The sequence below is a fragment of the Vigna unguiculata genome, chromosome 10, assembly GCF_037176805.1.
Source record: "Vigna unguiculata cultivar grain cowpea cultivar isolate G323 ecotype 2 chromosome 10, ASM3717680v1, whole genome shotgun sequence".
Lineage (NCBI taxonomy): Eukaryota > Viridiplantae > Streptophyta > Magnoliopsida > Fabales > Fabaceae > Vigna > Vigna unguiculata.
In genome coordinates, this window is record NC_140801.1 from 50,584,041 (window position 1) to 50,604,518 (window position 20,478).

The 20,478-nt window shown below is 34.1% G+C and overlaps 3 protein-coding genes across 5 annotated transcripts; all 3 read left to right on the forward strand.

Annotated features, from left to right (window-relative positions):
* Window positions 1-763: 763 nt before the first annotated feature.
* Window positions 764-8,227, forward strand: LOC114166326 (ABC transporter B family member 19-like). Of its 2 annotated transcripts, none has more exons than XM_028051039.2 (9): window positions 764-1,747; window positions 1,961-2,015; window positions 2,116-2,291; window positions 3,907-4,071; window positions 4,171-4,466; window positions 4,635-4,951; window positions 5,039-5,262; window positions 5,444-7,378; window positions 7,618-8,227. In XM_028051039.2, the coding sequence occupies exons 1-9, from the start codon at window positions 764-766 to the stop codon at window positions 7,963-7,965; spliced, it is 4,500 nt and encodes a 1,499-aa protein (XP_027906840.2). In that variant the 3' UTR covers window positions 7,966-8,227. The 2 variants fall into 2 exon arrangements, with proteins under 2 accessions (XP_027906840.2, XP_085523797.1); XM_085667671.1 differs by lacking the exon at window positions 764-1,747 and adding an exon at window positions 1,763-1,841.
* A 431-nt stretch (window positions 8,228-8,658) lies between these two features.
* Window positions 8,659-12,091, forward strand: LOC114167579 (protein CORTICAL MICROTUBULE DISORDERING 1-like). Of its 2 annotated transcripts, none has more exons than XM_028052679.2 (5): window positions 8,659-8,786; window positions 9,141-9,853; window positions 10,330-10,572; window positions 11,085-11,176; window positions 11,306-12,091. In XM_028052679.2, the coding sequence occupies exons 2-5, from the start codon at window positions 9,203-9,205 to the stop codon at window positions 11,931-11,933; spliced, it is 1,614 nt and encodes a 537-aa protein (XP_027908480.2). In that variant the 5' UTR covers window positions 8,659-8,786; window positions 9,141-9,202; the 3' UTR covers window positions 11,934-12,091. The 2 variants fall into 2 exon arrangements, with proteins under 2 accessions (XP_027908480.2, XP_085524126.1); XM_085668000.1 differs by having other exon boundaries at window positions 9,187-9,853.
* A 2,495-nt stretch (window positions 12,092-14,586) lies between these two features.
* Window positions 14,587-20,414, forward strand: SEC22 (Synaptobrevin family protein). Its single transcript, XM_028052259.2, has 6 exons — window positions 14,587-14,720; window positions 15,469-15,717; window positions 17,098-17,258; window positions 17,362-17,508; window positions 19,191-19,267; window positions 19,985-20,414. Exons 2-6 carry the CDS (start codon window positions 15,530-15,532, stop codon window positions 20,066-20,068), a joined length of 657 nt encoding a protein of 218 aa, XP_027908060.1. The 5' UTR covers window positions 14,587-14,720; window positions 15,469-15,529; the 3' UTR covers window positions 20,069-20,414.
* The last annotated feature ends 64 nt before the right edge of the window (window positions 20,415-20,478 follow it).

Consider the following 20,478-nt stretch of genomic DNA (forward strand, 5'->3'; position numbering starts at 1 on the left):
CTTTCTGTACAGTACATTTTTTTTTTCAAGTTAAGTTTCGCCCATCAAAAAAGCTGGCATCTTGTGAAACTCACAATAAAATTACCGTCTTTTATGTACTCGTGTCCTTGAGGAGAACACTGTGCTTTGTAAATTCCACTGTAAGATACGAGTCTTTTATTGTTAATGTTTGTATATTCCCTTTCTTTTTCTTCTGAAATATTCCTTTCAAACTATTACCTAGTCAAAGAGTGATGCCACCAACATACTTTGCAGTCAGAAGATAATCTCTACATGACAAATGTATAGTCCTTGTTGGTTTTTGTTCTGATTACGGATAATGAAAGAGAAATGTTGAATTGATGTTATAAAAAAACTCACACGAGTCAATTCAAAACCAACATGTCCTCTAAACAACAACGGCTAAAATCGGAAAAACCCAGTCATAACTATGCTCAGCCGGCCACATAGCTTTGCATGCCGTCCATGCACAACACAAAGGATCAATGCATAAAGCATTCCCAAACAAAAAGATAAACCAGACCTTCTATATAGACAGGGAGGGCAAAGACCCTTTACCTGTTTGGTTTTTTGTTCAATCTATTGTCTGACTATGCTAGAAAACATGGGTGGAACAATCTAAGTTGTCTGATTCATACATTGTACCAATCTCCATGGACCTCTAATCAGAAACTAGAACTTCTGTTTTTATTCCCCCCCCATTTCATTCCTTTTTCTTTTCTTTCTACTACTACTTTTCTTCAAAACTAGTTGCATGCAAGCCATGGATGATTCTTTTTCCTTTGATGGTGACTCCTTCTCGAGCCACCAGAGACGCCACTATCCAACACCAGCGAGTTATCACAGTGTGTCTCGCTCTGGCTCTTTCATACCATCTAGCTTTCACAGCGATGCCACTTCCACAACAAGAGCTCGCCGCAACCGAGTTCCTACCACACCCTTCGCTTCAGATGATGATCACTCATGGCAAGAAGAGGTTTCATGGAACTTTGAGGCCACCGGGTGGCACCATTACAGCACAAACTTCGGTTCTCTTCTGACTCCATGGCCAGCTAGCTCCCCTTCTGATCACAGCCGAATATTTCGACGATCAGCCAATGACTTCTACCTTTCAAGAACAAGTGGGTTCAGAGGTATCGCAAGCTCTTCTTATGAACACTCTGGCTATGGTAGAGTTGAACTTAAGAGCTATGTTGCGAGGGACAATGATCATAGTTACTTTGATCGTGGATTATCTACATCGGGGTTAATCCACCAGCAGAGTAGCAGAAAAAGCAAGAGTAGTCCATTGGCTGTGGAAGATGAGCTTAGTATGATAGATTATAGCATAACAGAAGAGCATGTAATTTCACCTAATGGCAATGGTCATGATCTTGAATCCCCATATCTTAAACATGGTCATGGTGATTATGTTGGTCATGGACTACCATCACATGATGGTAACCATGTTTACGGAAGTGGTGGGGGCTATGCCTATCGCCACCATGACATTGAGAAGTATTCATATGATGAAGAAGGTGAGGAGGACATGGATGAGGAAGATGCAAGTCCTCCAAAGGCTGTTGGATTGTTCAGCTTGTTTAGGTACTCAACAAAGTGGGATTTGATGCTTGTGTTTGTGGGGTGTTTAGGGGCCCTCATAAATGGAGGATCACTTCCTTGGTACTCTTATCTTTTTGGAGACTTGGTCAATAAGATTTCAGAAGCAGACAAGGACAAAAAGCAGATGATGAAGGATGTAGAAAAGGTACTAATCTTTCCTCTTTCCTTCTTTATTTCCTTCTTTAGGGTTTAGAAGTGAATTTTAAACCCAACTTAACCTCACAACACCGGTTTGTAAAGTGAGATTTGCAGACACTTATACTTATCTGTTGTAGATATGAACTTGCAACACTTTTCTTGGTCAAATGTTTGTGTTTGCACTGTGCTGTGGAGTTGAAGTTTATGTTGTGATTTTCAGATATGCGTATTTATGACGGGGCTAGCTGCTGTCGTGGTAGTTGGAGCATATTTGCGTAAGGAGATTAAGACATGAGTGATGTTTAAGTTGTAGTTTGTTATGATCTTCATGATGTGTTTGTTGCAATAATTTTTGTTGATGACTGAAATTGGCAGAGATCACATGTTGGAGGTTAGTGGGGGCGCGATCTGCACAGAGAATTAGAAGTGAGTATCTGAGAGCAGTTCTTAGACAGGACATTACTTTCTTTGATACAGATATCAACACAGGTGATATTATGCATGGAATTGCAAGCGATGTTGCACAGATTCAAGAAGTTATGGGAGAGAAGGTTCTTTCTTCTTTCTTCTTTCTCCTATTATACTCACAGCTAAACTGCAGTAATATAATTTTCACTTCTGATACAGACTTTTCATACAAATAAACTATAATATATATATATATATATATATATATATATATATATATATATATATATATATATATATATATATATATATATATATATATATATATATATATATATATATATATATATATATATATATATATATATATACATGTGTGTGTGTGTATTTGTGTTTGTATAATACTACTTCTAATTAAATTGGTTCATAGAAATTCTTTCTATGTTCGGTTATTGACAGATATTTGGGATATTTTCACTTTCTTTCTCTTGTACCAAACTACACAAATTAATTTCATTTATTTATATTTATTTATTTTTTCAATGAAACAACTCATTCTCTTCTTCCTTCAATTTTTTGGGACATCCTAAGTGCATTTTTCATTGTAAGAAAGTGGTTTTTTCCTTAATGTTTCTGGACATTTTCTTACTATCTTAAAAAGGTTAACTTTTGTAACTCTACATTTAATGAACTAGTATTTTAATATGCACTGCATATACTAAATATTTTTATGTAATTATAATTTATAATAAATATTTTAAACTTCTAAATCATAGTAAATAAATGTTTTTAAACATATAAGTTACATTTATATTTATATAAATCTAAATAATTTAAATTTTGATATAAGACTTTTCTTTAAAATTACAGTGCTAACTAAAATAAACAAATATACCTATACACAGATAAAATGATGTTAAGTGAGATATTTTTTGGGTTACATGATATTATGAAATGTATTTTTTCAACATAAGAGGAGAGTGTTCAAAATCTCTATTGAGATTTTAATTTATAATATTAATTACATTACACTCTCTTCCCTTTAAAATACTTTATTTTAAGAATGACATATGATATTTTTTTAATTTTAAGTTCACCTTTCTGGATTTATTCATGCCTTTTTAATTTAAACATTTTATATCGATTATTTTTAATTTTTGCTGAAACTTAAAAAATTGTATTCAATGTATAGGATATTCAATAATATTAATATATAACTTCAAGAAAATAAGTCCCTTCCTATCAATAGCATTAACTAGGAACCCATTAATCAATTTCTAAATTTTTGAAAACTAAGAATAAAACTTTACAAATTGCCTTTTCTAAATAGGTTCCTATAATTTGTGGGAGTTAAATAAAGTTAAAAAAGTATTGATACCAGTAATTGATAGGCTAACGGGGACTTGTTTATCAATTTTAAAAGTCTACGCATTGAGTTATATTCTTTTAAGCAATAACAACTTATTTAAATAATTAATAAAACACTCTAAAAAAAATGGTTAGGACTTGATTTCAGGTAAAAGGTAGTATCAGTTCTTTTATATAGATTTGACTCATGACTTGATTTGATAGTGTCGAATGTTGTTGTTAGATCTTATCAATAATTGACTCTAATGTTTCAGTTGAAGTGTTTAATACAATGTTTCATATATTCTGTGACATAAGAGAATGATAACAAGTTCTATGCTCCAAATATGGTTGACACTGATCCCTGCATGCATTTTTTTTGTCATTTATTTTTTGTTTCTGGCACTGCAGATGGCACACTTCATTCATCATATATTTACATTCATATGTGGATACACAGTTGGGTTTAAAAGATCATGGAAAGTGTCTCTTGTGGTATTCTCAGTCACTCCATTGACAATGTTTTGTGGCATGGCTTACAAAGCACTTTATGGTGGCCTAACAGCAAAAGAGGAAGTAAGATAAAAAATAAAACAGAAACTTCAGTGTTTATTAACTTTGTTTTACATGTCTCAACATTTTGTTCATCCATTTTTTTAACTGTTTTTTCTGAAGGCTTCTTATAGGAAAGCTGGTAGCGTGGCGGAGCAAGCCATAAGTTCAATTAGGACAGTTTTTTCATTTGTTGCAGAAAGCCAATTAGCTGGAAAATATGATGAACTGTTGCAGCAATCAGCTCCAATAGGGGCAAAAGTTGGTTTTGCTAAAGGTATAGGCATGGGTGTGATCTACTTAATAACCTATTCAACATGGGCACTGGCATTCTGGTATGGCTCTGTATTAATCTCCAAGAATGAACTTGATGGAGGTTCAGCTATTGCTTGTTTCTTTGGTGTCAATGTTGGAGGAAGGTGTGGCTTCTTCTCTGTTTAACTTTGTAGAACATACTTGATTATAAGTTTGTTGATTCTTACAGTAACTATCTTAAGCATTATATTAATTGTAGTTTCTGATTGATTGATGTAAAAAGTTTTATATTGACCTTGTATAGAAGTGAAAGTTATTTCTTTCATTGACAGAGGATTGGCATTGGCACTTTCATATTTTGCACAGTTTGCTCAAGGGACTGTTGCAGCAAGCCGTGTATTCCATGTTATAGAGAGAATCCCTGAGATTGATCCCTATAGCCCTGAGGGTAGGAAGCTTTCTGGTGTTCGTGGAAGGATTGAATTAAAAAGTGTTAGTTTTGCATATCCATCACGTCCTGATTCTCTGATACTTCATTCCCTTAGTTTGATAATACCATCTTCAAAAACTGTGGCACTAGTTGGTGCCAGTGGTGGGGGAAAGTCCACTATTTTTGCTCTCATAGAGAGGTTTTATGACCCCACTGAAGGTAAAAGTGATTATTTGCAGAATATCTTGTGAAAGCTAAGGAAGTTATTCATACTCCTAACTTTGTTGAGTTTGAATATCTTTGTAGGGATTATTACCTTGGATGGTCATGATTTGAGGACATTGCAAGTAAAGTGGCTACGAAATCAGATTGGGATGGTTGGTCAGGAGCCAATCCTCTTTGCAACATCTATTCTGGAAAACGTGATGATGGGGAAAGATAATGCCACAAAGGAAGAGGCAATTGCTGCTTGCATTGCTGCTGATGCTCACAGCTTCATCTCTAGCCTACCACTAAGCTATGACACTCAGGTGTTCTAACTAATGACAGTGATATTTCTCCTTTTCTATAGTAATATATATTCAACAAAACTAGGTTGCAAAGTATTTGTTATGTAAGTGTGTGTGGCATTCAAAACTGCATACACAAGATGCACAAATTTCTAAGTGGTACGATGTTTAACTCTAACCTAGGAAGTGCTATATTTTACAGGTGGGAGATAGAGGGACAAAACTCTCCGGAGGTCAGAAGCAGAGAATTGCATTGGCTCGAGCAATGATGAAAGATCCTAAAATCCTTCTTCTAGATGAACCTACTAGTGCTCTTGATGCTGAGTCAGAGTCTGCGGTCCAACGGGCAATTGACAAGATTTCTGCTGGCCGAACAACCATTGTGATTGCTCATAGAATAGCAACAGTGAAGAATGCTCATACCATTGTGGTTCTTCAACATGGTTCTGTCTCTGAGATTGGTGACCATAGACAGCTTATGTCAAAAGCAGGAGCATACTACAACCTTGTCAAGCTTGCTACCGAAGCCATTTCAAAACCTCTAGCTATAGATAATGGCATACAAAAAGCCAATGATCTATCCATATATGATAAATCTGCTGCTGCTTTATCAGGATCAAGATATTTGGTTGATATCCCTAGTCCTAAAGACTTACTATCTATGCATGAAGTGGAGAAACAGGAAGACATGGAAGATGATGAACAATATACAAAGGCAAAAAAATACAAACTTTCTGAAGTATGGAAGCTGCAAAAGCCAGAGCTTGTGATGCTATTTTCAGGACTTATTCTTGGAATGTTTGCCGGTGCTATTCTGTCCCTTTTCCCATTGGTTTTAGGCATATCCTTGGAAGTGTATTTTGGCCATGACACTCATAAGATGAGAAGAGATGTTGCACACCTTTGTTTAACACTTGTTGGCCTTGGAATTGGTTGCATACTTTCCATGACAGGACAACAAGGTCTGTGTGGTTGGGCCGGATCAAAGCTGACACAAAGAGTTAGGGACATCTTGTTTCAATCCATACTGAAACAAGAACCTGGGTGGTTTGACTTTGAAGAAAACTCTACGGGAGTGTTGGTATCAAGGCTCTCACTAGACTGTGTTAGTTTTAGATCAGTACTTGGTGACAGATTCTCAGTCCTTCTTATGGGGTTGAGTTCAGCTGCTGTTGGAATTGGTGTCTCCTTTGCGTTCAATTGGAGACTAACGCTTGTGGCAGCTGCTGTAACTCCTTTTGCACTTGGTGCAAGCTACATAAACTTGATCATAAACATTGGGCCGCGAGTGGACAACGACTCTTATGCCAAAGCTAGTAACATTGCTTCTGGTGCAGTGTCCAACATAAGGACAGTTACCACATTTTCTGCCCAGGAACAGATAGTTAAGTCCTTTGATAGAGCCCTATCAGAGCCTAGAAGAAAATCATTACGAAGTTCACAACTTCAAGGTCTTATGTTTGGGTTGTTTCAAGGTTCGATGTATGGAGCATACACCTTAACACTTTGGTTTGGCTCATACCTTGTAGAACATGACAAGGCAAAACTTGGAGACGTTTTCAAGATCTTTCTCATTCTTGTTCTGAGCTCATTTTCTGTGGGACAACTAGCTGGTTTAGCACCAGATACTTCTATGGCGGCTACAGCAATTCCTGCAGTTCAAGATATCATAAAACGCAGGCCACTGATTGACAATGATAGAACAAAAGGTAGGAAAGTAGACAGATCAAAGCCATTGAACATAGAATTCAAGATGGTGACTTTCACATACCCATCTAGGCCAGAAGTCACTGTGTTGAGGGACTTCTGTTTGAAGGTCAAAGGTGGAAGTACAGTTGCCCTGGTGGGACCCAGTGGATCAGGGAAGTCAACGGTCATATGGTTGACTCAGAGGTTCTATGATCCTGACCAAGGAAAGGTGATGATGAATGGGACAGATTTGAGGGAGATTGATGTGAAGTGGTTGAGGAGGCAAATGGCTTTGGTGGGTCAAGAACCTGCACTGTTTGCTGGGAGCATAAGGGAGAATATTGCATTTGGGGACCCAAATGCTTCATGGTCTGAAATTGAAGAGGCTGCAAAGGAGGCTTACATACACAAGTTCATTAGTGGCCTTCCTCAAGGTTATGAGACACAGGTAATAACTGTATAGCAATACTAAGAAAATGTACTGCTAGGTTATATCTTGTTATGCTAAATCACTTTTTACTCTAGTTTTTGTTCATTATACACTTATTGAATTGTATCTGTAGCTTCACTCTAAATCACAAGTTCATACTAATTTATGCTGCATCACTTTTTTACATGATTTTCCCAGCACCCTTTTGTATAAGCTAAGCATATGATTGATTTTTTTTTTCATTTTCTCTGAATTAGGTTGGTGAAAGTGGGGTCCAGTTATCAGGTGGCCAGAAACAAAGAATTGCAATAGCAAGGGCCATATTGAAGAGATCGAGGGTACTTTTGCTTGATGAGGCAAGCAGTGCCTTGGACTTGGAATCAGAGAAGCACATCCAAGAAGCCCTTAAAAATGTTGCCAAAGATGCAACAACCATAATAGTTGCTCACCGTCTTTCAACAATCAGAGAAGCTGATAAGATCGCAGTTATGAGAGATGGGGAAGTGGTGGAGTATGGTAGCCATGACACTCTCATGGCTTCAACTAAAAATGGCTTGTATGCTACCCTAGTTCGAGCTGAGACTGAAGCCAATGCCTTTTCTTGATCATATTCATGAGCCTGTAACATTAGTATCAACATATAGCAATTGTGAAACAAAAGAATTCCTAAATCATTTGGTTAAAACTAGAAAAGAAAGAACCACTATAACTGGTTTGGGCTGTTTTGAAGTGTGGATCACACAACAAAAGTCATTTGATTCTATCTTTTAGGTCAGATTTCTTCTTTTTCAAATAAACAAAATTTATATATTATGTGCCACTTGGTTATGTAAATTTCATAAGGAAATACTTAAACATTTTTGTTTACTTACTTCTATAGCACTTTTTCTTGATTATGGCAAAAGAATGATTATGCATATGCAAATGCAAATGCATGCGCTATATGAAGGAGGCTAATAATGATTCAACTAAGGCCAGCCACAATAAATGGGCACGAGGGTATCCTTAAATCTCTCAGTGGTTACATTGGCTCTAACTAAAAACGACATATGACCAGATTCAGCCCCACCAACATCATGTATTCTATAATATCCATTAAATTGCTAACCAGTTAGCAGGTATAATTCTTTGGTAAAGGAACTGATTTATCATTTCATGTGCCCACAAAAAGTGCTTCATATTTTCCACGCTCAAGGGTGTTGTTGTTCCATAGTTTTCAAGCCAAGAGAATATGATGTTAACGTGCCTTCAATAAAAGATATTTATATAATCTTGGTTAATCCTCTGAAAAAGCAAACAGAAGCATTCCATTTTGGAAGCCTACTGTTGCAGTTTGTCCTTTCTGGTCTGCAGAATTTCTTACAACCCTCTTTGCTTCTTCTCTTGCACACTTCTTGTGTCACTTCATGCTTCAAATCTGAATTAGGTAACATGATATATATATACATATGCAAACACACTCATGCATGTTATCTGTATGTTAAAATCTTTTTCCAATGTTTCTTGGCTTATTTTTTTACCCATCAAGAGAGTTTAAATCTTGCTGCTTAACTTTCTTGTTTTGGATATCACATTAAACGATTAACTATTCCAGTTTGCTACATCATTGCAACAATATTTTGGCATGTGAGGGGATTAAAAAACTCAAAAATTGCTTGCATTTAACACCTTAAATAGGCTTAGGAGTTTTAGGACCAATATAAAAAGTAAGTCCATTTGAACAGAATCACAGAAGTATCTACCAAAATGTATTAATTTTACTCGGTGTTCAATGTACCAGACATGCAAATTTTTTGACCCCCTGAATAATATAATACATAAAACAGAAGAAAGTGAAGAGGCATGGCATCCCTCATTCCTGGGGTTCTACTGAAGCTTCTCCAAAGCATGGATTCTAATGTGAAAGTTAATGGAGAATATAGATCAGTCCTTCTGCAAGTGATCAGCATTGTGCCTGCAATAACTGGGTCTGAATTATGGCCTAACCAAGGTTTCTTCCTGAAAGTCTCTGACTCTTCTCATTCAACTTATGTTTCACTCTCAAAGGAAGATAGTGAGCTTATCTTGAGCAACAAGTTGCAGCTTGGACAATTTTTTTATGTGGATAGGATAGAAGCTGGAACACCACTCCCTATTCTTGTTGATGTTACACCGGTTCCTGGCAGGCACCCTTTTATTGGAAATCCTAAGGATTTAATGCAAATGTTAGAGCCATCAGAGGGTCCAGTGCAATCTGATAATCATCCTAGAATTAATCGTTCAAAATCCATGAACTCAACAACAGCCAAAGAAAGCAGAAGTCCATGGCAGAAAATTGTTATTAAAGAGGAAAAATCTGCTGTTGCATCCAGGTACATGCGGGGTGTTAGAAGTTCAACCTCAAATATTAATGTGCATGATGCTAGTGAAGAAAGAAAAGGAAATGATTTTCAGAATGATGTAGACAGTAGTAAGAAAGTGGGATCTGCAAAACTAAAACTGCAAAAATTACAGGTCAGGTATGATTCTTATCTTTGATATGCACTTTTTATGGCTCAAGAATATATGGTTTTAGAATTTGGCCTTTATATAGAGTTAGTATGCCCTGGATTTGAAAGCAACATGGGAACAACTATGGGAACAACTATAACTACCCCATACAATGCATAGATGTAATCTTATTAATCCAACTGCGTTAGATTGTTTTGAAGTGCCAAATAACATTTCAAGTTGATGTTTTTAGCTGTTTATACCAGTTGACACGTTCCATCTTAGATGTCAGCCTGACATACTATTTAACAACTGAAAAAATTAATGTTGTTGGATTAAAAAGATTATATCCATTCATTTTTTGAAGTTTAAGAACCAAAATATACATAACCATTGTTACCTAGTCACAAATTTAGTGTTGAATTGTATGCTGTGCTAAATGCTAAATAGGTAATAATGAAAATTGATAGATTGAGAATTGATTAGTTTTAGCATCACAGGCACTCTCAGTGAATACAACTCGGACTCTACTACTTGAAACATCTTCACCAAGGCAGAGGATTGCTCAATCTAGCATTCAGGAGATTGCCATGTCACCTTCTAAGCGCATATCTACCAAACATAATTCTACTAAAGTGGAAACTACAAACTTGAATATTTTGCCAAGCAGTGAAGATAAAAGCTGGAGCACAGAGGCAATTCCATGGTCCTCTCTGCCTGACAAACTTCTGAGTCCTGGAAAGGTACATTGAAGTTTTATCTGTCCTTCAAAGGACAGATATTACCATAAAAAAATGAATTCATATTTTTTACTGGATTTTTTGGTATTATCCTCTGCTATGTCTTCAAAATGCATATGGTACTTTAAAATTCTTTTTAATATATTTTAAAACATAAAAAATTAGTGCCAATGTAATTAGGAACAACACCAAAATAGTCAACACAGTGAATCCAAATTCAAAACAATAGGTGCAGTCTGTTGATCTTGTTTTCTAATCAAAGTTGGAGTTTCATCTCAGTAATGTATATAATAAAGGATTCAATCAAATATCATTGTGTATTATTGAAGTGAAACTCCAACACTAATTAGAGAACAGTACCTATTTATAATACTGCATATTATTATTATTATTATTGTGTTAAACAGATTAGATCAAATTTCATCTCTCTTGTGTCTTTTTTTAGTAAAGCAAAGTTATCTCAGCAGTTACATGAATTTTTGTTGACAATCATACAAATTTCCACATTTTACTAGGAATTGCTTAGAAGGAAACATCTAGCCTCCATGGTTGCTGTAGAAGCTCAAAAAGAAGTTACTGCTTCTGCAGTCCTTGCCAAGTTGTTAAGGTACATTATTCATCTTGTATTATATTGTCAAAGTTTAGCTACTTGGGAAATTTTAAAAATGGTGTCAATTACAAGGATAACATTTTTTCCATTTAGATTCTTCAGTTATTTGCTTCTCTTTCCTTTCAGTATGTTTGCCAACATCTGCACCTCAGCTGCCTCAGAGAACCCTCATGTCACACTGAACAAGTTTTTTTCCTTCCAAGAACTCATCAACCAGTCAAATGGTACAAGTACAGTTCCACACACAGATAAATTACTTAATCTATATAAAGTTTCTTCTCTTACAGAAACAGAAAAAAATGACAAGAAATCAGTTTTAGTACCTGGGAAAATTTCATCAAAGTCTCCAAAATACTCACCAGATTTATCAGACACTGAGAAACAAGAATGGGCCACAGTAAATGGTCTAAAAGAGATTAATGAACTGAGAGAAGTCCTTGTGATTGAAACAAAATCATGGTTTTTGAAATACCTGGAAAAAACATTGGATGTCTGGTTTTCCATAAGCTCCCAAGAGAAGAGGGGAAAGACGGGTAAGGACACTGCAGGGAAGAAAATGAATCATGCCAATCATATAGCTCTCACATTGTCACTACTTAAGCAAGCAAATGAATGGTTGGAGAAACTGAGAAACACTTCAAACATGGAAAATGAAGCGCTGTTGGAAACTGTTGACAGATTGAAGCAAAAAGTTTATTCTTGTTTGCTCCTACATGTTGATTCTGCTGCATTTGCTTTGGAAAACCGAGCTTGATTATTGGATAATGATACGTTTCAAAGCTTATATTCTATTTAAAGTTATTTATAAGTTAAATTATCTTGTGTGGTTGAGACAGACATGGTTAATGGAAGCTTGGCCAACTGTTTTTCAAAATGTAATGTGATATAATGACAATAAAGACCATCCTTTTGAAGGGCATTCAAATGAAATTTGGATTTTTCTGTGTGCTGCATCTTCAAAATACACTATTAGATACTAATTTTGATGTTTTAAAATATATTAGAAAATTTTTTAAAATACGAATATCAATGTATTTTTAATGCTAAGCAGATAATAACACCAAAAAAATCCAGTAGAAAATCTGGACTCGTTCAAGTAAAGTTTAGGTGTAACATGATTTCTGGATAGATTGATTTCTTTTTGGAATCTTAATACATGTAGACATAGCAGTTGGAAAAGCTTACCTAGTGGCTGACAATTGATTTATATAACAACATTACTGAGAGAAAGAATTCATGCTGGAGAAGTAGGACACAAGCTCAACACGTAAACAAATCAAGCATGTGTCCTGCTTCTCCAGCGTGGTTCAGTCTCTGTCGTTCTTTCATGTCATGCATATTGGCTCAGGGAGTTGAATTGAGAATTTGGAAGCATATTACTTAGTTCTTTAGGAATAGCAATTTGCTTAGTAATGTGATACACATGCTTAGGTTGGATTTTATAAGCAGAAACTGACATAACTTTATGGAGTTAAGTTTGACATGACTCATATGCATTGGTTGTTAACCATTTTGTTGGTGACGACCAGGGTTGTTCAACTTGTGTTTTCTTATACTAAAAAAAAAGAAGTTTATATTATCTCATCAAGCTAATCATCATAGTTTTGTTCATGTACTGTTGAAGTTTGGCAACCAAATAAGAGTTTTGTGAGTGCTTAGTTGAAAGATAAAGTGAGATGTTACCAAATGCCACACCCACCCACTAACACCTTGCTACACATGAATTCTTAATTACGCATATTAGTTTATGGCTGAAGGATATGCATGAAAGTTAAGAAATGAAAACCTTCAATTGGGAAAGATACATAAAAGTTGAAAATAAAAACATGACTTGTATGTAATTTTCTTTCTCATAATAATCCTATGAAGTTTAGTTATATATTTGATCCTTTAATTTTCCAATGCTAAACAATTTGGTCTATCGTTAAAACGTCTGTTACCATTTTAAACCCATCAACTTTTCTTTGTTAATGTGTTTTGAATAGTAAAAAAAATGTTAGATGTGTTCATCAATAGCAATTGTTGATTAATAGCAGAAGTGTTTAGCAATAACCTTTAAAGTATGTTATCATTCAAAACAGAATAATATTATATTTCTTTGTTAGATGATATGCTAATGTTAGATTGAAATGGTTTATTTAAAGAAATTGGAGACTAAATATGTTATTAAATTTGTTTAAGAATCGAAATTACAATAACTAAAAGTGAAAGTTTTTTAACTAGATTTTGTTATGAAATAAAACTGAAAGAACAAAGAAAATTATTAATAGTATGTAAATTATTTGTATTAGCTTGTGTAATTTTTTCTCTAAATCTTGTTGGAAGGTCGGATGAAAAGTGAGAGAGTAGAAAAGAAAAATAAAGAGTAACAAATACAGGAAAGTTTTATACTTTATTCATTCTAAATAGCTTCATTTTTATACTTATCAATTTTTTATATTTTTTCCATAAATTTATTTTACAATAAAAAGCACTTTTAATCGATTAAGAATGAAAAAACAAATCACCTGCTATGAAAAAAAAAATCTTAAATTCCTTAACTGAAGACCTTTATTATGAAAATTAAAACTATAACTTGCTAAATTATTCCAAGAAAATATTTAGGTAAGGAAATGTATGAAATAAGAGTGCTTCTATAAATGTAAATGATCAAATTTTATTCGAAAGAACAAGATTAAGAAAAAAAAAAAACAAGATTATTATCAAATTTTCTACATTAAATACGTTATTAATATATGCTATGCTAATTTACTAATAAAAACTTCAAATTTATAAACTAACTATTTTTTATTTATTTAATTTGGATAAATATCTTCTACGTAATTGTTTTCTTCTATGGTCCTTGTGTTTTCTCCAATCCCTTGTCCTCACGGTTGTGCTCTCGTACATTTTACACTTAATAAATATATATTCTAAAGTATTTCTAAAATAAAAAATATATTTGTAATATGCGTCTAAAATTGAAATATATTACATTAGTTTATATATGTAACTTTCATAACTGTTTCAGTTACAGTCCTAAAATTATAAAATCTTTATAACCATTAGATATCAAAATTTAGATCATATTATTATGATAAAAGTTTTAATATTCACTTTAGAAATTTCATGCCTATTAAAATAATAATAGAAAGGATATTAATTATTATAAAATTAAATTAAGGTTTTACAATTAAAAAAACAAAAAGGTATTCCATCCAAACCAAAAAAAATAATGTAAAATTCAGCTTAATTTTTTCGGAAATAAGAGTATATCTTTTTAATTTTAAAATGTTTAAGGAAAATTCAAAAATCACTATTAAAAAATTCCCAACAGCTTCAATTATTTATTTTACTCAAAGTTAAAATTGAATTTAAACTGCCCATTACATCCAACTATATTGTTGTCTTTTCCTTTTGATTTAAAACGACGTGGCATTTTTCTAACACCATTTTCATTTCATTCCAATTTCAATCCTCTCTGTGCATCGATCGACTCGGCTGGACTATCCACGCCGCCGTTTTCCGCGGCAGCTCCGGCCACCCTCTCATCGACATTCAGGTTTCTCTCCCATTGTCCATTCCTTTTACTTCAATCAATGATTATTCGTTACTTTTCTTCTCCTTTCGGAAATTGAAATAAGAAAAAGAAAACCTAATGTCGTTGTTTTCTGCCTAAGAACAAATTAGATGATCTAAGAGTGCAAGATCTGGTCGACGTATATGAGGTTCACTTGCCGTTTGTTTTTTTGTTTTTCTATTGCGATTTGTCAGATCTAGTTCGCAAATCCTAATTGCAATAACGAGGTATTAGCTGAATTGGCGATATGAGCTGCTACATCGTGTGTCATGCATAGGCTTTCCTGTGAATTACGTTTAGTTTAGACCGCAATCACCTCATTGTTGAACTATACTCGTTTCTCCATTTTTTTTAAAGACGTGTTAGTTATGCCATTTTTTGTTTAATGTTTTGCAATTTGAAGAATATGTTTGGAACTGCGAGTTTCTCGAGAGAGAGGAAAAAGTAGATTGTTGGATTGTAAACTTGGGTTGATTTTGTTACTTGTGTTGATGGATCAAACTTTGTTTAAAGCTGTAGTGTCAGGCCTTTGTGGATGCTTGGTGGCAGTGTACGAATGAGGGTTTTATTCTTTAATTGTTTAATAAATTTTCAGTGTCTTATATAGTATGCAAATATTTAATCATGGGAATGTAAATACTTTTTTTGCAATTTTCTTTTGTGATTTTATTTTTTATCTGCTTGAATCTATTTAACTTCAATTTGCTTGTCTCTTGGTTTGTTATTGCAGTGTATTTTGGTTTAGTTGCAAAGTTTTAGAGTGTGAGTGGAGGATTGTGAAGCTAAGAAACATGGTGAAGTTGACTATGATTGCCCGTGTTACTGATGGTCTTCCGCTAGCTGAGGGACTGGATGATGGTCGTGATCTTAAAGATGCGGAATTTTACAAACAGCAAGTCAAGGCTTTGTTTAAGAATCTCTCAAGAGGACATTATGAAGCATCAAGGATGTCAGTTGAAACTGGACCTTACGTTTTTCAGTATCCTTATGGAATTATAGTTATTGCGTAATATATGTGGTAGTCAAATAAGAATTGCTTGATTATCCTACTTATTGTATTGTACAATGCATTATCTAAGTGGTCAATCTTGTGCTACAGAGCACGTGGTTGTAGGTTGCCTTGATGAACCCTCTGTTATGTCACACAATTTCCCATTTTCACTCCTTTCAAATGCAATTGATCTTGCTCCCTTATCTCTTTGAAGCAAACTATCTGACCCAGAGCTCCCAGTCGTGTTTCTAGCCCACCCATGGTGCTATAGTGGAGTTTCCAGCCATCTTGCTATCCACTAAAGTATTTTGTGGGTCGGCCTCTTCAGGCCACTATTCAGGAATTACAACTGCGTGTATAATAATCTGTTATTAGAATTTTTAGTTAAATCATAGGATTGTTAAAATCCTCAGTTTAGGAGGTCCTTGGCATGTGGAATCGTTCATGGGATCATCAGCAAGCTGGTTGGGATGGGATTGTGATCTTCATCATGAACGTGTGGGATTATCAATCCCTACAGAGGCAGAGTGGACCCAGATTTCCGAGTTAAATCCCTTTGACCCAGTTTTTAAAATCCGAAACTACCCTTTTATCTTCATTTGTCATCTACCATCGACTCTGCCATTCTCACTTCATCTGTAAACTTCTCCTGCCACTTTCAACTGCAACTCTCTCACCTTCATGCTACTGCCATCCCCCTTGGTTGTACATAGTGCAAGCTTGTGAACATCCTGCTGGTTCAAACTCAGTCTCTTCTTTGCCTTCTCTCACTAATTCTATGATCTCTTCCTCATTGTCTTTTTAGACTAATTTATTATATTTGGATCTTATGGTGTATTATTTATGATTTTTTAATTTAAGTTTGTTTAATGTCACGATTTAGAGATTATTTTCAGTTAATGAGTGATGTTTAATTATTAAAATTGTTGAGATGTCTATAATTTGATGTTATTTGTGTGATGTTTTCTTCCAGTTAACGGCAGGTATCTCATTGCTAGATACAAGATGCTTATTTGCATATTGCTTTAGTTGTTCATGTGCTAATTTTTATTGTTGTATCAGTAAATCTATGGGTTTTGGACATTAGTAGAAAAGCAAAGGTCTGTGTTTTTTTGTGTTTTGGCACATATTTCCCTTCTCTTGAATTATGATTCAGATGGTTATTGTATATATTATATGCATGTGAAACTTGGGATACTATCTTGTCAATCCACAATCATGCTTCCTTATCTAGATCATCAGTTATTTCCTTGTCTTAAACTGTTCTTGAGATCTATCATATTTTATGTTAGTGGCACTTTTAAATAACGTGCTTTAACTTTATTTGAAAGAGTTTCACAACCTAAAATGACCTTAACAGAGCATTAGTTATATCATAGAAGGACGGGTCTGTTACTTGACAATGTGTGACCGTGCATACCCTAAGAAACTAGCCTTTCAGTATCTTGAAGAGCTCAGGAACGAGTTTGAGCGCGTTAATGGGTCACAAATTGAAACTGCTGCCAGACCTTATGCCTTCATTAAATTTGGTAGATATCACTTTCTATCCTTCATTATCTTTTTTAGCATTTTTGTCCTTTTCTACTGGCTCTTAATCTACCTTTTTTTCTTTTCTCTTTAATTGTTTAAAAGATACATTTATGCAGAAGACAAAGAAACTTTACCAGGATACCCATACTCAGCGCAATATTGCTAAATTGAATGATGAACTTTATGAAGTCCACCAGATAATGACTCGTAATGTGCAGGAAGTTCTTGGTGTTGGTGAACAGTTGGACCGTAAGATATTTTTGAAATATTTGAATAATTTTAGTTTTAACAATTTTGTCTGCTGATTGCTTGGAATGCAAACACTAAATTTGCAGTAATGAGCTTCATTGATTTGAGTATAATATAGAAATTGAGGTGTCTATTACGCATGCATCCATTGTAGTTGGCTTTTCCTGATTTTCTTAATAAATTAATTTATATTAAAAGAGATAAAACATGCTTTGGAGCTCTAAAATGGAATTTTTTCCCCTTGATATTAGAGTGATCGACATTGTTAAAGGTCTTGCATCAATTAGAGATATGAATAAAATGCAATCTATTAATGGGGTCAATTCTCACTTTATAAGTTGGTTTTGTGAGATTGGGTTCAATACAAACCCAAATTTTAAGATGGTGGAATTAGCACTTATTCTAAGAGACATGCATTCATAAACTTCATCTTAGAAACAATAGTCCTTAGTGTGCTTTGGCATAGTAACAGAGTGGAATGGTGCTTGATTGTTGTCGGATTCAAATAGAAAAACAGCTTTCTGTAGTGCCATCTTGTGTGGTACTGAGTTATAGTGGTGCTTCAGAAACATAATTGTGTCTGAAACTTTGCTAAAGTGCAAGTGTGAATGTGTAGTCTTGAATTACGGTAAAAAGGACCAGGTTGAGTAAAGACCCACAAACTTTACTTTAAAGTTTTATATTGAGCGTAGTTTGCTCCTAGCCCTTGTGTGGAAGATCTTGCCAATTTTTTACCCTCTTGACCATTCGACAGAAGTTATGTCTGTTTTTTTTTTACCTCTATTCTTTCACCGTTTACAAGACCTTTTTTTTTTTCCTTGTGTTTTCCTTTCCTTTTTTCCTTAGACTACCTACTTTACATTTTGCTAGTTTGAATCTAATTTATGTTCCTTTTCTATTAATTTCAACAGCATCACTATCTTCTTTGTCCCTAGATTAATGATGATTGTGTGCGGAAGTGTGACTTATTATTTTTGATTAATTTCTTTATTTTTTTTTGTTTTTGTTGTTTAATATATGAAGTATAAATTATTTTCTTTGCATGGATAAATCAACAGGTTGAGTAAAGACCCTCAAACGTGTACTTTAAAGTTTTATATTTAGCGTAGTTTGCTTGTAGCCCTTGTGTGGAAGATCTTCACAACTTTTTACCTTGACCATTTGACAGAAGTTATGTCTGCTGCTTTTTTTTTTTTTTTGCCTCTATTCTCTATTCTTTTACCCTTTACAAGACCTTTTTTTCTTGTGTTTTCCTTAAATTTCCTACTTTACATTTTGCTAATTTGTATTTAATTTAAGTTCCTTTTCTATTAATTTCAACAGCATCACTAGGTTCTTATTGTTCAAAGATTAATGATGATTGTGTGCGTAAACGTGACATTATTTATCATGAATTTCTTTATTTTTTGCTTTTGTTGTTTAATATGTGAAGTTTAAATTATTTACTTTGCGTTATAATATTTAAAATAACAGCTATTCGCTTGCTGCTATTCTACTTTAGGGTTTTCAGAATTGGCAGGCTAAGTAAAAACTATCTGAGATTGATAACTTGGTGCTTGAAAAGTGATAAAGATGATCTTTATTTCCACTTTTTTTGTATTTATGTTTTGGTTTATTTTATGGTTTTACTTGTGAAGTATGGAATTTATGTTCTACATTTGATTTTAAATTCTAATTTGCAGAGGTCAGCCAAATGTCCAGTCGCTTATCATCAGAATCTCGCATATATGCTGATAAGGCCAGAGATTTAAATAGACAGGTTAGTCATTTTCAGTTTTTCTTCATGATTATTTTTTACCATGTGAATTTGGTTGACCTGTAAATAGTAAATTGTTTTGTTCTTTGAACTGCTTCTATAATTTAGATAGAAGAAGCTTGCAATATTAGAATTTATACATTTTCTATTGGCTTTTACTATAATATAATGGCGCAGATTGGAAACGTGATACATACTTCATTTACATTTTTGTAATAAATATTTTCATTAACTGGAAAACAAAGTAACGTCGTTCTATGTGGTGGGGCTGTATGCCTGTCTTTATGTTTTTTAAAAATGTTTCCACACTTTGTATTAACTTTGAAATCTAAGTTTTTTAAGAGGTAGTTTTAATTTGTGCAATCTGTGGTTATTTTGTAGCATTTGGTTGTCAAATAGAATTATATTGGATCACGTAATGGTTTTATTTTTTTAACTTCATTAACAGCTGTATAGGTTAATATAACGAGTTTCTTGGGGTTTTAAAATGCAAGTTAGAGATATTCCAATATGATGTTTTGTAGATGGACACCTTGGAGCATTTTTACCATTACTCTGAAATCCCAATGATGTTTTGCAATATTTGCATGCGTTCTTTAATGCAAAATGTTGGCCCAGCTTTATGAAGTAATGATTAGCTTGAAGCTTCTTATTTATGTTTGGGTTCTAGTTATATTCTGTATCGTAGATAAATAATTTAAAATAAAATATTTGGTGTAGGCTCTGATTCGGAAGTGGGCCCCTGTTGCTATTGTTTTTGGAGTTGTCTTCGTACTTTTCTGGATCAAAAATAAAATATGGTGATCGATCTCAGTGTCTGACATTTAAGTCCTGGATTGCCTTACTGTGGCTTCTCCCATGATTATCCAGATTTTGAACAGATTGGTGGGAAACCTAGATGCATGAGATGATGTCTAGTTTTTCTGGACAACTTTGGTTTAGAAAAAAAAAAAAAAAAAGACTATCCTCTGTGACATCTAAACATGGCTGGATGAGTCTTTCTGAAACAGGAACCATTAACTTTTATAGTAAGGGAGCCAGGATATGAGAAAACTATATCCCATTGGGGATCCATATAGGCATTTCTTCTTTATACTTATCAATTATTTTCAGGATTATTGTGTTAATGAATTACATATATTACCTCTTCGATGTATTGTTTCCATCTGAGCCGCCGAATTAGATTTGCGTTTTACATACACCTAGTATAATGA